The following is a 12,630-nucleotide window of genomic DNA, read 5'->3' as shown; positions in this document are numbered from 1 at the left end:
TGACAGAGGAGTTGAGGATGGACTCAATGGTGGCGGTAATAGAAGTGCACCATCATTGTCTTTGACAGGTTGAACTTCTTCAGCTGCTGCAGTAAGTACAGCCTCTGTGTTCTGATGTTCAGCTCCCACTTGAGGTCCTGGGAGATGATGGAGCCCAGGAAGCGGAAGGACTCCACAGTGTTGACTGTCGAGTCATCCAGGGTGATGGAGATGGGTGGAGCTGCATCCTTAGAACATAACTGTGTGATTGTTAAAACATGAACCACAACCCTGTCATAATAATGTTAGTGTCAATCCTTTTAAAATTATATTTTAAAAGCAGATCAAAATACTTAATAAACTGGTAGCCAGCCAATATACTTTTAAGTTTATCAATGTTTTTGCACAAAAAATCCAAAGAAAACAGCAACTGTAGATGTCAGATGAATATCATTTACTAAAAAATAGAATTTAGTCATATTCATTTCAATTCAGTATTATTGTCCCATTTAAAGACACATTATTAAAGTAGAACTAGTATACATGTGCATTCCCTGAATACTGTGACTGCAGAGTTTTGCATTCTAAGCCAGCAGACCAGCTGAACCACACTGGTGACTGGAGGTGCAGCCTTGACCCATGTGATTGAAACCACTGTGATACAATCTGTCTAAAATAATTCTGCCGCTCAGTAATGATGTTGTTTGTTAGCCTTAGTACACTGGATCTTGATACAGGACTTTATGATCGGATTATGTTATTATTTTTTATTGGCGGTTTTGAGCCATTTCAATGTTGCTATTTAGGTCATTACACTTTGACTTGAGATGACACTGCATTTCTAATCTAAGTTCAATTTTAGTCTTATCATTTTTACAAAAGCACCCTTTTCTCCGACTGATGAGGCAGGCTGAGTTTCAGATTTTGTGATACCATGCTACTGAGATGGTAAGATAGAAAGTTAGGAACATGCCAACATTACATAACGAATCCTCTGGCAAGACTTTTGTGTGGCGTACAGAGTGTAAAAAAAAAATATATATAGGAAGGCTGTCATTACCAAAAATAATATATATTTTTTTCTTTTATTTGCCAAGTACATTTACACATACACATACATTGAACCCATCCTGACTAATTAGGAGCAGTGGGCAGCCATAGTTCGTGGCTGCGTGGCGTGTCCGTTTTTATTTCGGTTATTTCGGCTCCCATGTTAACAGGTAAGAGCTTGCACACTACCTGCGTGACACGCACGTCGCAGGCGCCGAAAACGTGTGCATGCTAGAAATAGAACCGACGCCTATTTTTCACGTGACAAGCAAGCGTGTTGGAAGCGTTTCCAGACAAAATAGAATAGGAAAATATGTTTATATGTCATTTTGACACGAATACATATTAATAAATGACATGTTGATGTTTGAAAGTCTCTAGGTTTTGACATAAATGCAGATATAAATGTAATTTAAAAATAATAATAGTAATAATAATAATAATAATAATAATAATAATAATAATTATAGATTTTCAAATATTGCACCTGTCAATACAGAACGAGATATTCTGTAGCCTATTTGGGCTGCACCACTAAAGGGCACTCTAACTTTCCTCTTTCTGGGCCACATATAGTGCATCTGCTGTTGGTTGGTCCTGGACTTATCTGAATGATATTGTTGCATTTCAGCAAACTGTGTTTTTAAAGAGAAGCTAAGTAGAATAAATTGTCTATATGTCCTAACAAAGTTGATCCTATTTTATATATGCAAATATTTTGTGTTGCGCTATGATCACATCTCCAAGACTTGCTCTTGTGAGTTATCGTAGCTGTGATACCAAGACATTTAGCTTTAGAGCAGAAAATTGGAATCTTAAGGGTTATTTTTGAGAGAATATGGATATGTCTATCTAGCACTGTCGTAATGTAAGTTTTCAATGTTCAAGACATGCCCTGAGATTATACTGACATATACTACTATATTATTATTATTATTATTATTATTATTAGTCATGTCATATGATATATAATTATTTTGAGTCATATTTCTTTAATTATTATAGTTAGGTATTATTGTAGTATGTAGTTGCTCTCTCTCTCTCTCTCTCTCTCTCTCTCTCTCTCTCTCTCTCTCTCTCTCTCTCTCTCTTTCTCTCTCTCTCTCTTTCTCTCTCACCGGTCAAGGCAGATGGCTGCCGACCCAGAGCAACTTCTGTTATGATTTGATACTATAAATAAAATTGATTTGAAATACTAATTGAACTAGCAGAGGTCCACAGATACTGTGGAAGTATTTAATAGATCAGAACAATCATTTTAGCAGCAGCTACTTCAGGTCATACTGCACATGAAAACAGGAAAGTTTTTTGTGAAGCTGCATGACACAATTTGAATGATTTGTTGAAAAGGTGCCACATCATGATAAAGCTATGAGGGTGGGTGGGGAAGGAAATGCAAAGCAAGGCAGTTCCATTGCATAACTGTCTTGGTACCAGAAATGCCCCCAGAGTAAGAACTGTTATCTCTGTCATCCAGTTTTAAAGTAATTTTGGTTTAAAGACTCAAAAAGGCCCTGCCACCACAACTTAATTCTCTTAATATTCTCTGTGGATTTAATTTGCACATCTTCTTTGGATGAAAACAACTAAAAACTATTGAAAATTGCATTATATATATAATAAATTTGACTCCTGCTCACCTCAAGGTCTCATCCTAAGTCATGCTGTTTTTCTGACGTCACAAGAGACAATAACCTGATCAGTAGGCTGCATTATGTCGAAAATATGCCACATTGCTATAAATAATGATGTAAGCATGATTTAAGATTATACACATTTAACAAAAACTGTCCATAGACACTGCCAGTTCACCTTGTGGTGGTTGTGCTTTCCTAATAAACTCACCTTTCATTAAGTTATAGATACTTTATTCAATTCCTCTCAATCAGAGGTGGAAGACTTTGTAGTTTTGTAATTCAGCTCTCTGTACTAATTGTGCTGTTTGACCATAAATTGCATTTTTTTTGTGGTCTTTCCCAACATTGTTTGTTTTTACTTGTTAATGAGGCTGCTAACCTGTTTATCTTATCTCCCTATGTATCTCACATGCTTGGATTGAGGAAGAAGACTCTGTAAGCTTCTAGAAAGGTTAGGGTTACATATTTTCACTGCAGAAAACCTCTTATCGCCAAACTGTATGAGTCAACTGAATTGCAGTGTTGAAGGCTACACAGACTTCTCTTGTCTTGCACCTGTGAGAGGTGGTGAAGTATTTTTGCTCTAGTTTCCCACCCATGCAAATTAACTAAAAGCTAAAATAAGATAACATGTTATTGTTAACTAGAAAATGCATTTCCTGCAGAAAATGCTTGTGAATGCTAAAAAGCTAAATTGCTAAAGCTAAACTGGATTGCTGGCTTAAATGCGTAAGAAGACGGTGAAGTAGTGAGAATAGTTGGAAAAGTAAGAATGGTTTAAATTAGTATACATTTAATTGAAATGTTAAATAACACTAATAATGTATACATCTGAAAAGCTGATGCTAAACTGAATTGCCAGCTTGAATTTGATTTAATATATATTCAATATTTTCAAAAAGAATAGAATTTACAAGTTGTATAAAACTTAATGAATGGAAAATGTGGAACATTTTAAGGTTTGGATGCATTGTATGTATGAATCTGCATTATAAATAGCTGAAAAAATGGGAAAACAAAATAAACAGTAAGAAATGAAAGACATGGAGAGATGGAGAGATGGAGAGAGAGCCCCCGTTTGCCATGGCATTAAAATCCTGAGTGATCAGTACAGGTGTAAACTCATTCAGGACTCATTGAGATCCAATCCTTTAATGATATATATCTCTGTATTTTCTACAATAAGGGCTAAATGTGCAGTTGTAAGTTAAAGCCACATGTGAGATGTAACAAGCACTTTAATTAAAACAGACTGTGATCAAAATAAAATGCATGGATAGAGTTTCATTCCCTGTTTGAAAATATAGCTGCAACACATGTAAATGAAAAATGATCTGAAATGAATAGCCCATATTAAATAAAAAAGGCCTATCTCTGAGAAAGATCCTTAAGCTGTTTTCAACAACAGTAACAGACCAAGAGAGAGAGACAGAGAGAGAGACAGAGAGAGAGAGAGAGAGAGAGAGAGAGAGAGAGAGAGAGAGAGCGATAGTGTGCAGTATGACCTGAAGTAGCTGCTGCTAAAATGATTGTTCTGATCTATTAAATACTTCCACAGTATTTGTGGACCTCTGCTAGTTCAATTAGTATTTCAAATCAATTTTATTTATAGTATCAAATCATAACAGAAGTTGCTCTGGGTCGGCCCCCTTACGGGCTGTGGTAGTAACCGTATATTTTATGATAGTATATGATAAGTATATATGAGAGTATATGTTATGGGGTGCTGCTATCGCTAGCTATAGGTAGACAAATTGCCCAGCTGCTGTTTTAATCACTGCAGGAATTGACACATTAGCTGAAGCGTTGTAGTGAGCTACACCCAAGGGCGTAAATCCCAGGGCGGTCGGGGGGGTCAGGAACCCCCCCCCATCTAATGGTTGTCCCCCCCCTAGAAATGTCATTAAAACAATACTGTGTATTGTAAATAACATAATGATGTATACTTAAAATATCTGTGTAAGTAGTAAAACAATACAACCCCCCAAAAATGCTTTTTAAGTTTAGAAACATTTTGAGTCCCCCCTTCCTTGCCTCCCAGTGGTTTGGTCCACTGCCTGCTGTAAGTTAGGATCTGCACTAGACTCTCAGTCACATCGGGTAGTGACAGGAATGTAGTAAGTAGGCGGTTCAAGGCTATTTTATTCACATTAAACATCGGATTAAGTTGTTCTTTTCTCAAATAGAAATGATGCTGAGTAATTAACGAATTAGTCATGACAAAACGTTCGCTATGTTAGTTTAATATAATGTAACGTTACCTAGCTTATATAATAGCTTGTTGGATAGAAATGCACCCACTACAACTAACGTTACCATGGCAATAAGCCTAACGTTATGTGTGTGAACTGATATTAGGGTTAATATTGAAGATCTACAGTTGTGTTTTGCTGAATATGAAGTTAAGTGGCTGATCAGTTAAATATATATCCTCTGTCCCAGACGAAACCTAATATTTATGTGGAGGACGCAAGATCATTTTAGAATTATAATATGACCACCTGGTGAACCTATATATTTAGACATCTGACGTCAAAGATTTGTGTTGTTGTTGCCCAGATAGAATGACAGAGAAATGAAAAACAGGCATAAGATCCTTTTTCAGTACACCGAAACGCCAAGTAAGTACAATAAGTCCTCATATCAAGACAATTTGGAAATATCTTTATAAGAATGGGTGCTTATGGAAATACTAACGTCACTATGTCACAGGCAAAGGAGACAGAAATAACTGAGGAACAGGGAGACCAGGGACAGTCAGGTGTAGAGTCTCAGGTAAGTGTGTTCGTATTTTTTGGAGGTGTGTGGCTGTCAGGTTTAGCAGATGAGCTTTACCAGTGGCTCACTAATTTACATTATGATCAGCTAATTTAACAAGTGTACAAAAGTATTGTATTTCTTTTATATGGGGACACTTTTTCAAAATAAGTCATTATGTTTTAAGGTATTTTTGTGGCTTGATTGTAAACAACTTAGAAATAAATACATGGTTTTAAAGAAGAATATTTTGGTCAATTTAGTCAGCTTTTTCATTGAATCGAGAGAAACACTGAAAAGAAGGATAATGGTCCAGTCTCTATGCTTTCCTCTGTGTAAACATGTCCTCTACGAGTATAACTGTGGCTGAATTATTTGTGTCCCCTTCAAAAATTGCTCTTCAGAAATTTTATGTTTATTGTCCTACTGTTAGATCAGATTTATGCCCATGGCTACGCCACACAAAAGTCTTGCCAGAGGATTTGTTATGTAATGGTGACATGTTCCTGACTTTTTATCTTACCATCTCAATTCAGTTCAATTTTATTTATATAGCACGTTTAAAAACAACCATAGTTGACCAAAGTGCTTTCTCAGTAGCATGGTATCACAAAATCTGAAACTCAGCCAGCCTCATCAAAGGCTGCTTTTGTAAAAAGAAAAGACTAAAATTGAACTTAGATTAGAAATGCAGTGTCATCTCAAGTCAAAGTGTAATGACCTAAATAGCAACATTGAAATGGCTCAAAACCGCAAATCCAATTTTTTACCAATAAAAATAACATAATCCCATCATAAAGTCCTGTATCAAGACCCAGTGTACTAAGCCTAACAAACAACATCATTATTTATAGGCAGAATTGACCATATTAAGCTATATTATGTTCATATGTTACAGATTTTTGCACTGCTAAAAAACCTGGAAGCTGAGCTGCATTACCTAAAGAAGGTAAGAGTTTAAATACCTTGCTAGAAAAGCTGGAGGCTAAACTGTAATACTGTCAAAAGTGGTAGTTGAAATTAACTGAAAAGACTAAAGAAAGCATAAAAGGTAGAACAAGTTGAATTCAAGCATAAACACATAAGAGCATAATGTCTTGATATTTGAACAGTTTCTGTAGTTGAAAGTATGCAAAAGTAGAAGTCGGTCGGATTGTTTAATTTAAAAAAAATAATTACTTCATGAATGATTGGCGGCACACTGCTGGTTTCCGTGCTTCCCCGTCGAAAAACATCAACTGGATTCCTGAAATCTCTTCAATTCACTCAGTTCTCAGCTCTTTCTCGTTCAGTATAATGTTTTCCTCAATGGCTTTCTGCTGCTCCTTTCTCTCTTTCTCAGCCTTCTTAGCCCTCTCCATTTTCTCCTGCTTCTTCAACTTCCAGAAGAAGCCCAGGTTTTTCTCGGGGTAGGTGACTTTGGCCAGCGGCAGCTTGAAGATCTTGTTGGTCCCCATTGTCAAAAGGAGGAAAGTGAGGGCAGAGAGACAGAAAGGCCAAGTGCAGGCTGGCAGACCAAACTGTAGATGAAAAATACATCACGTTGCTGTTAGTAACTATTATGGGCTGATATACGTATAAATAGAAGTGGGAGAAAATGGGTACTTACTGTGGACATGATATTGGCAATGGCTGCGCTGAGGTATGCGCAGAAAAAAGCTGCAGAGGAGAAGATGAGAGATACCGTGAGATGCCATACATGTGCATGCTGTGATAAGTGATCATAGATTACAAATATTTGGTCACGTCATCCTTTTTGAAGATGTTTTTCTTCTTCTTCTGGGTGTATGCTCACCACATGTGATGGCGAGCAGGTGCACCTGCCAGGTCAGAGTGTAAAACATTCCTCCGATGGCAATGCAGGCTAACACACAGTTGTATCCCCAGAGACCAAAGTAAATGTCTCCAAAAGGCGCTGCCAGAGCCAAGCCTGCAAAATATTCAATCACAGCCATCAAGGAAGTGCCAAGTTCAGTATAAGTTTGGATTCTCTTACAAATAGTGACCCTCCTGGTTATTTTGCAGCTTTAATGGATTTTGGGGGTCATTTTAGAGTTGAAACATATAAATTGTGGCTTGAATTTGATCTGTAAGAATGTAAGAAAAATAAGTTGCGCTGTTTATTAAGGTAAGACAGAATGACTTTTACATTCGGCCCCCTGCCAAGGTATTATCCTGTCCTCTCACCTGAAACCATGCCCACAGCAGATCCCAGGACAGCATGAGCGCAAGTGATAGGGGAGGAGATGAAGAGTGAGATGATGAAGATTCCTCCCGTCCAAGGTTTGTCACAGCCGTAGACCTGGCCTATTCCCACAGGCACTGACGTGAACAGCTAAAGAGATACAGACAAAGGTTTCGTAACTGTAGACTCGAACCAAAGCATGATTTACAACCCACGGGTTTTCCAATTATGTGCTGCCCTACTGTCAGCTTCGATGCACCAACATGATTTATGCATACTGTAGGTACACACCTACAGTATGTAGGATTGTCATTTCAACATTGATCAGATACCTTGCAGGGAACATAAATAATAAATCAGCTGATAAATCTGTCTAAATTACAAAGGTAAAAGAATGTGAACTTAAAGTGCACAGCGTCTACAGTGTACCAGCCCACAGAGAGGTGTGTTAAGTAACGCACATAAACGAATCCTGGCCTGTCACTGACCTTGGCTACGTCGATTTCAGCCCAGGTGATGTTGGGCAGCTCTGAGCGAGGCTGAATGAGGACTTGGGGAAAGTTGTGGTTGTAGTGTCCGGTGGCGACCATGTGGAGACACACCAGGATGTTAAAGGGCAGGGTGAACACTGGCAGATCCCAGCGACTGTTAATAGATGCCAGGGCACTGGACACAATCGGGCTGAAACGCAAGGATACAACATCACCAGTATTAGATTTGATCCACATTTAACTCACACAATTATTTAAGTATATGTATTCAAATGTGTGCTTATATCACAAGCACCTTCATTGTTGTTTCTGCACATTTCGAGCATGACTGTGATACTGTCTACATGTTCTCTCCACTCACAACATAATTAAGTAATTTTTTTATTACTGACTGGATCAGCAATGATTGACTGAAATCAGGTTAATGAAATCTGAATCTAGAAGCAGAAATGGAAATGATTCATATGGTTATAATACAGTAAAGTGATCGGTTTTGACATTTTTATGTGTCATGTTTTGGTTAATTTATTTAATTTCATACATCAACCTCTCATTTCTTATGATATGAATCAATCTACTGTATCATTTTACTATTAGTCAATCAAGTTTCTTACCACATCATGGACATGAAGATGTTGGGTAGCAGGAGCCACCAGTACCAGTCTCCTTTATTGGAGAACACAGCCATCAGCAGACCCACCAGGATGCCATTGTAACCATACAGCCCTGCAGCTATTGCACCCCTGAATGAAGTCATTTTAATTAATTAATTCATATTTTCCTGCTATACACCACAGTGTAAAATCATTATTATCAATTATCACCCAATTATGTATGTACTTTTTGCATCATGTTTCCCATGGGCACGTACAGTAACATCTATTTATTATCGGTAGTTTGAGTTTGTTCAAACCTGTTCTGTTGCAGAATAAGGGCAGAAATGGTGGCAAAGAGTGTGCCCACAAAACCGTTGAGAGCCCACCAGTAGTTCTGCAGGATGAGGCCAGCAAAAATGATGAGGCCACTTAGAGGGTTGTTGACGAACATCACCTGAGCAGCTCCACGCAAAACCCAGTCCAGCAATTGCAGCAAGAAAAACTGTTCTGGAGGGGAGAGAGAGAGAGAGAGAGAGAGAGAGAGAGAGAGAGAGAGAGAATTGGCATTTGACCAGAGCTGCTTGATTGGCTTCCCACGGTGAATGTTGTGCAAGTCTTAGTTTTCTCAGGCTCACAGTCTTGGACTGAGATAAATAATGACAGCGGGTAGATCTGTGTCACGACATGATTGTCAAAGGTCAAAGAAGCCTATCTTATGGACAACAGGTTCTTGTACTGAAACAAAGTAAGATATGCTGTATCTTCACAGTGTTGGTCTGGTAAACTCTCTATAGCCTGGAATGCATCTAGGGTGAGTGGCATACTTGTTTTTATCAGTGGTGGAGGAAATACTGAATCTCAGTAAAGTAAAAGTACAAATAACCAGAGACATATTTACTTTATTAAAAGTAGAAGTACCACAATGACAACCCTACTTAAGTAAAAGTAAAAAGTACCTGATTTTAAATGTACTTTATGTAGTAAAAGTAAAAGTACTTGCATAACGATTTATTCTCTTATAATCTTATTTGCATACTACCATTTTAAATGGTAATATGCTAATAAGACAAAAAAGTTGGTTAGTTGGTTAGTTTGCACCTTGGTCAGTGAGGGCACTGTGTCTAGCGACCCGTGATTTACAAAGGGGTAGTTCAGTTATTTTGATGCTGAGCTTCGACAGTATCCATACTGTCCACTACCACAAACAACGTCAGGAAGATGTTTTGGCAGGGGGAAAACTGATCAGAAAATGTAAGGAAAATGTAACGGAGCGTTCTAGAAATGTAGTGGAGTAGAAAGTATAGAATAGATAATTGCTGCAAAATGTAACGAAGTAAAAGTCAAAAGTAGGCACTATTGATTCTACTTAAGTAAAGTACAGATACGTGAAAAATGTACTTAAGTACAGTAACGAAGTATTTGTTCTCTGTTACATTCCACCACTGATTTGTAGATATATCATACATGACATTCTTGCCTGTTACTTGCCTGCTATTAAAATTCCTTCTTGTGTAACTCTAAATACTAGTTACGTAACTAAACTCAGGGTGGAAAAAGTGATAATGTGACAGCGACATTGTGCGGCCCACTTACATTGCAAAACATATTCAAGTCTGTCTAACTGTTTATAACAATGAGTAGTGTAGAGATTTAATATATATTGCCCAAGGGTACAGTTGTTATCAGCAGCAAGTTATTTATAATATCCTGCATTTTTTGTTATAATAATGTCGTTTTCAGTATACAGTATATACAGTATATATGCTTTGTGTGGGCCAGAAGAAAAACTAGTGTCGTCTTACTTTCCATCCATTTTCCAAACACCTTCATGTCTCCAGAGAAGTAGGAGATTCCCTTGAGGAAGCGGGCCCTGGCCCTCTGCAGATTTGAGGGCTCTGGCTGCACAGGGTCCTTCTCCTTCCTGTTCTCCTGTGAGTTGTCATGCTCAGATGGCAGGTCAGTGTTTGCCATCAGGGGCTGGAGCTCCTGCAGCCACCATTACAGTTAGAAATGATCTACAGCATTTTAGGACTGTTAATTGTTGTTAATCAAGGACTGTTTGAAGCAGGTAAAAATATACACAGTATTGAACTTACACTGTACGTCTAAACTGTGAACACTGACTTACAGTGGTAGGAAAGGACGAGGCAGCAGAAGTAGAAGAGTTGATATTCTTCTGAATACCCTGAGAGTAAATAAAGAGGCGTCACTCAACAGGACATGAAGTCGTCATCATTGCTTATTATAAGGAATGAAATATATATATATATATATATATATATATATATATATATATATATTTGTGTAATTGTCCATTCTATATTATGAATTTGTCACTTTATTTACTGCATATTACACTGTACATATGGTACTATATATAGTCAATGATTGAAATGAATTGAATTTTAATCAAAAATCAATGCTCTCAGATGGACGGAAGATTACCTAACATAATCTTATACCTAAATACATAAATTAAAATTAAATTAAATTAAAAATTAATATTCTTTAAATATTAGTTATTTCTATCAAACAGGCTCACGTTCATTATATTTTAGTCACATTTTACTGTCCTGCTGGACTTTAGAGACTTAGACAAACGCAAGTGCTCCTACCTTTGTGCAGTGTGATCCAGGCATATATCCCAGAATAAAAGCAAGCAAAATGGGTTGCCAGCTTATCTCGAGCTGTACTACGGAGCATTCTGAAGAAGGCTTTTATAGCGACAGTCCACAGAAAAAACTCCACCTCCTCTATTCCTTTTCTCAATCTTCACAGGAATGACTGACACCCCGCAGTGACAATCTTTGCCACACCCAGGTCTCTCTGCCCAAACACAATAATGTGAAATGCATCAGAGCATCTGCATCAAACTCAGGAAGTGATCTGCACCTTATTCCAACATGACCAACAGGTCTCATTACCAGACACTGGTGAATGTCTCGTGCTGGACCTCACTGACATCAGTGCTTTAAAGAATAACTTAAAGGCAAACTACACCAATTCTATACATTAAAGTCTGTTCTCTGCTACACAAAAAAAAGTAATGTATGTCTTTTTTAAAAAGAATATACAGCTCAAGTCCACGAATCCTGACCCTCCAGAAGTTCAGATGCAACAGGCCTTTAACAAAATGAAACCTCCATGCTCGGAGCCGTCATTTTAAAGCAATGTCAATTAAATGAGACCTAGTGACAGGTGCTAAAACTGAGCATTTCAGAAAAAGGGTGAATATAGGTATATTCAGAAAGACAGTATGAGAAAAATAATGTGTTTTGAAAATTAAAGCATGTAAACATGTTCTAGTAGAAATACAAAATGCAAGAATGAACTTAAAAATTTGCTTAATATGGGACCTTTAATAAAACTGATCCATAGTGTGTAAGCAGCATTTTACTGTCTAAAGTGGTTTTAACTACTCTGTATAGTTTGGTGGTGTATTCCAGTGGTTCCAAACCAGGGAGTTTGTTCCCTTCAAATGGCTCAAAAGTTAAATCAGATGTTTGCTTTTTTTGTGAAATAATAGATAATTTTAAGTTGAAATAAAACCATGGGAAATGTCTCTTTGGTGGAACTGCTACGATTCTTAGACATCTGTAATAAAAAAAAAAAAAAAGTTTATTCTGTTGCACTAAACTATCATTATCACATGATATCAAAGTCACATTATCATAAACAGCAGACACACACATGCGCGCACACACACACACACACACACACACACACACACACACACACACACATACAGACAGATAATGTGAGCGCAGAGGGGTACGTTTGTTCCTTTAGTATTTATTTAGTCGTTAAACACCATAAGACAGCATTGGTTGCTGCCGCAGACATCTAGTAGAGAGTTATAAGCAGTGCTTTATGCCACTCAAATATGTGACCAATAGGTGACCTGATTGATGACCTGCAGATCAAGAGGTCACGAG

General features: G+C 37.5%; 1 protein-coding gene and 1 long non-coding RNA gene across 5 annotated transcripts; one reads left to right on the top strand and one right to left on the bottom strand.

Moving 5' to 3' along the window:
- The first annotated feature begins 3,619 nt into the window (after positions 1-3,619).
- LOC144518145 (uncharacterized) lies at positions 3,620-6,641 on the top strand. The gene is made up of 2 exons (XR_013501999.1): positions 3,620-4,725; positions 4,802-6,641. It is a non-coding gene; the product is annotated as an uncharacterized LOC144518145 (long non-coding RNA).
- slc14a2 (solute carrier family 14 member 2) lies at positions 6,567-11,413 on the bottom strand. 4 transcript variants are annotated; one of them, XM_078250586.1, is made up of 10 exons: positions 11,311-11,413; positions 10,794-10,880; positions 10,498-10,681; positions 9,013-9,202; positions 8,714-8,842; positions 8,097-8,289; positions 7,611-7,758; positions 7,219-7,353; positions 7,033-7,082; positions 6,567-6,943 (listed from the first exon to the last, which is right to left on the bottom strand). In XM_078250586.1, exons 1-10 carry the CDS (start codon positions 11,332-11,334, stop codon positions 6,686-6,688), a joined length of 1,398 nt encoding a protein of 465 aa, XP_078106712.1. In that variant the 5' UTR covers positions 11,335-11,413; the 3' UTR covers positions 6,567-6,685. The 4 variants fall into 4 exon arrangements, with proteins under 4 accessions (XP_078106712.1, XP_078106709.1, XP_078106711.1 ...); XM_078250583.1 differs by having other exon boundaries at positions 10,824-10,880; XM_078250585.1 differs by lacking the exon at positions 11,311-11,413 and having other exon boundaries at positions 10,498-10,710; positions 10,824-10,882.
- Positions 11,414-12,630: the final 1,217 nt, after the last annotated feature.

This window comes from Sander vitreus, chromosome 5, assembly GCF_031162955.1.
Source record: "Sander vitreus isolate 19-12246 chromosome 5, sanVit1, whole genome shotgun sequence".
NCBI classification, from domain to species: Eukaryota; Metazoa; Chordata; class Actinopteri; order Perciformes; family Percidae; genus Sander; species Sander vitreus.
This window is presented reverse-complemented; position numbering and strand designations above follow the sequence as displayed.

What these genes read in the sequence shown, in the direction of transcription:
- slc14a2 (XM_078250586.1), bottom strand. Translation starts at nt 11,334, where the DNA reads ATGCCTGGATCACACTGCACAAAG. An exon ending in CCTGCTCGCCATCACATGTG is followed by an intron (nt 7,083 to 7,218) that starts GTGAGCATACAC and finishes TCTCCTCTGCAG; the next exon opens with CTTTTTTCTGCGCATACCTC. An exon ending in TTGCCAATATCATGTCCACA is followed by an intron (nt 6,944 to 7,032) that starts GTAAGTACCCAT and finishes TTTCATCTACAG; the next exon opens with TTTGGTCTGCCAGCCTGCAC.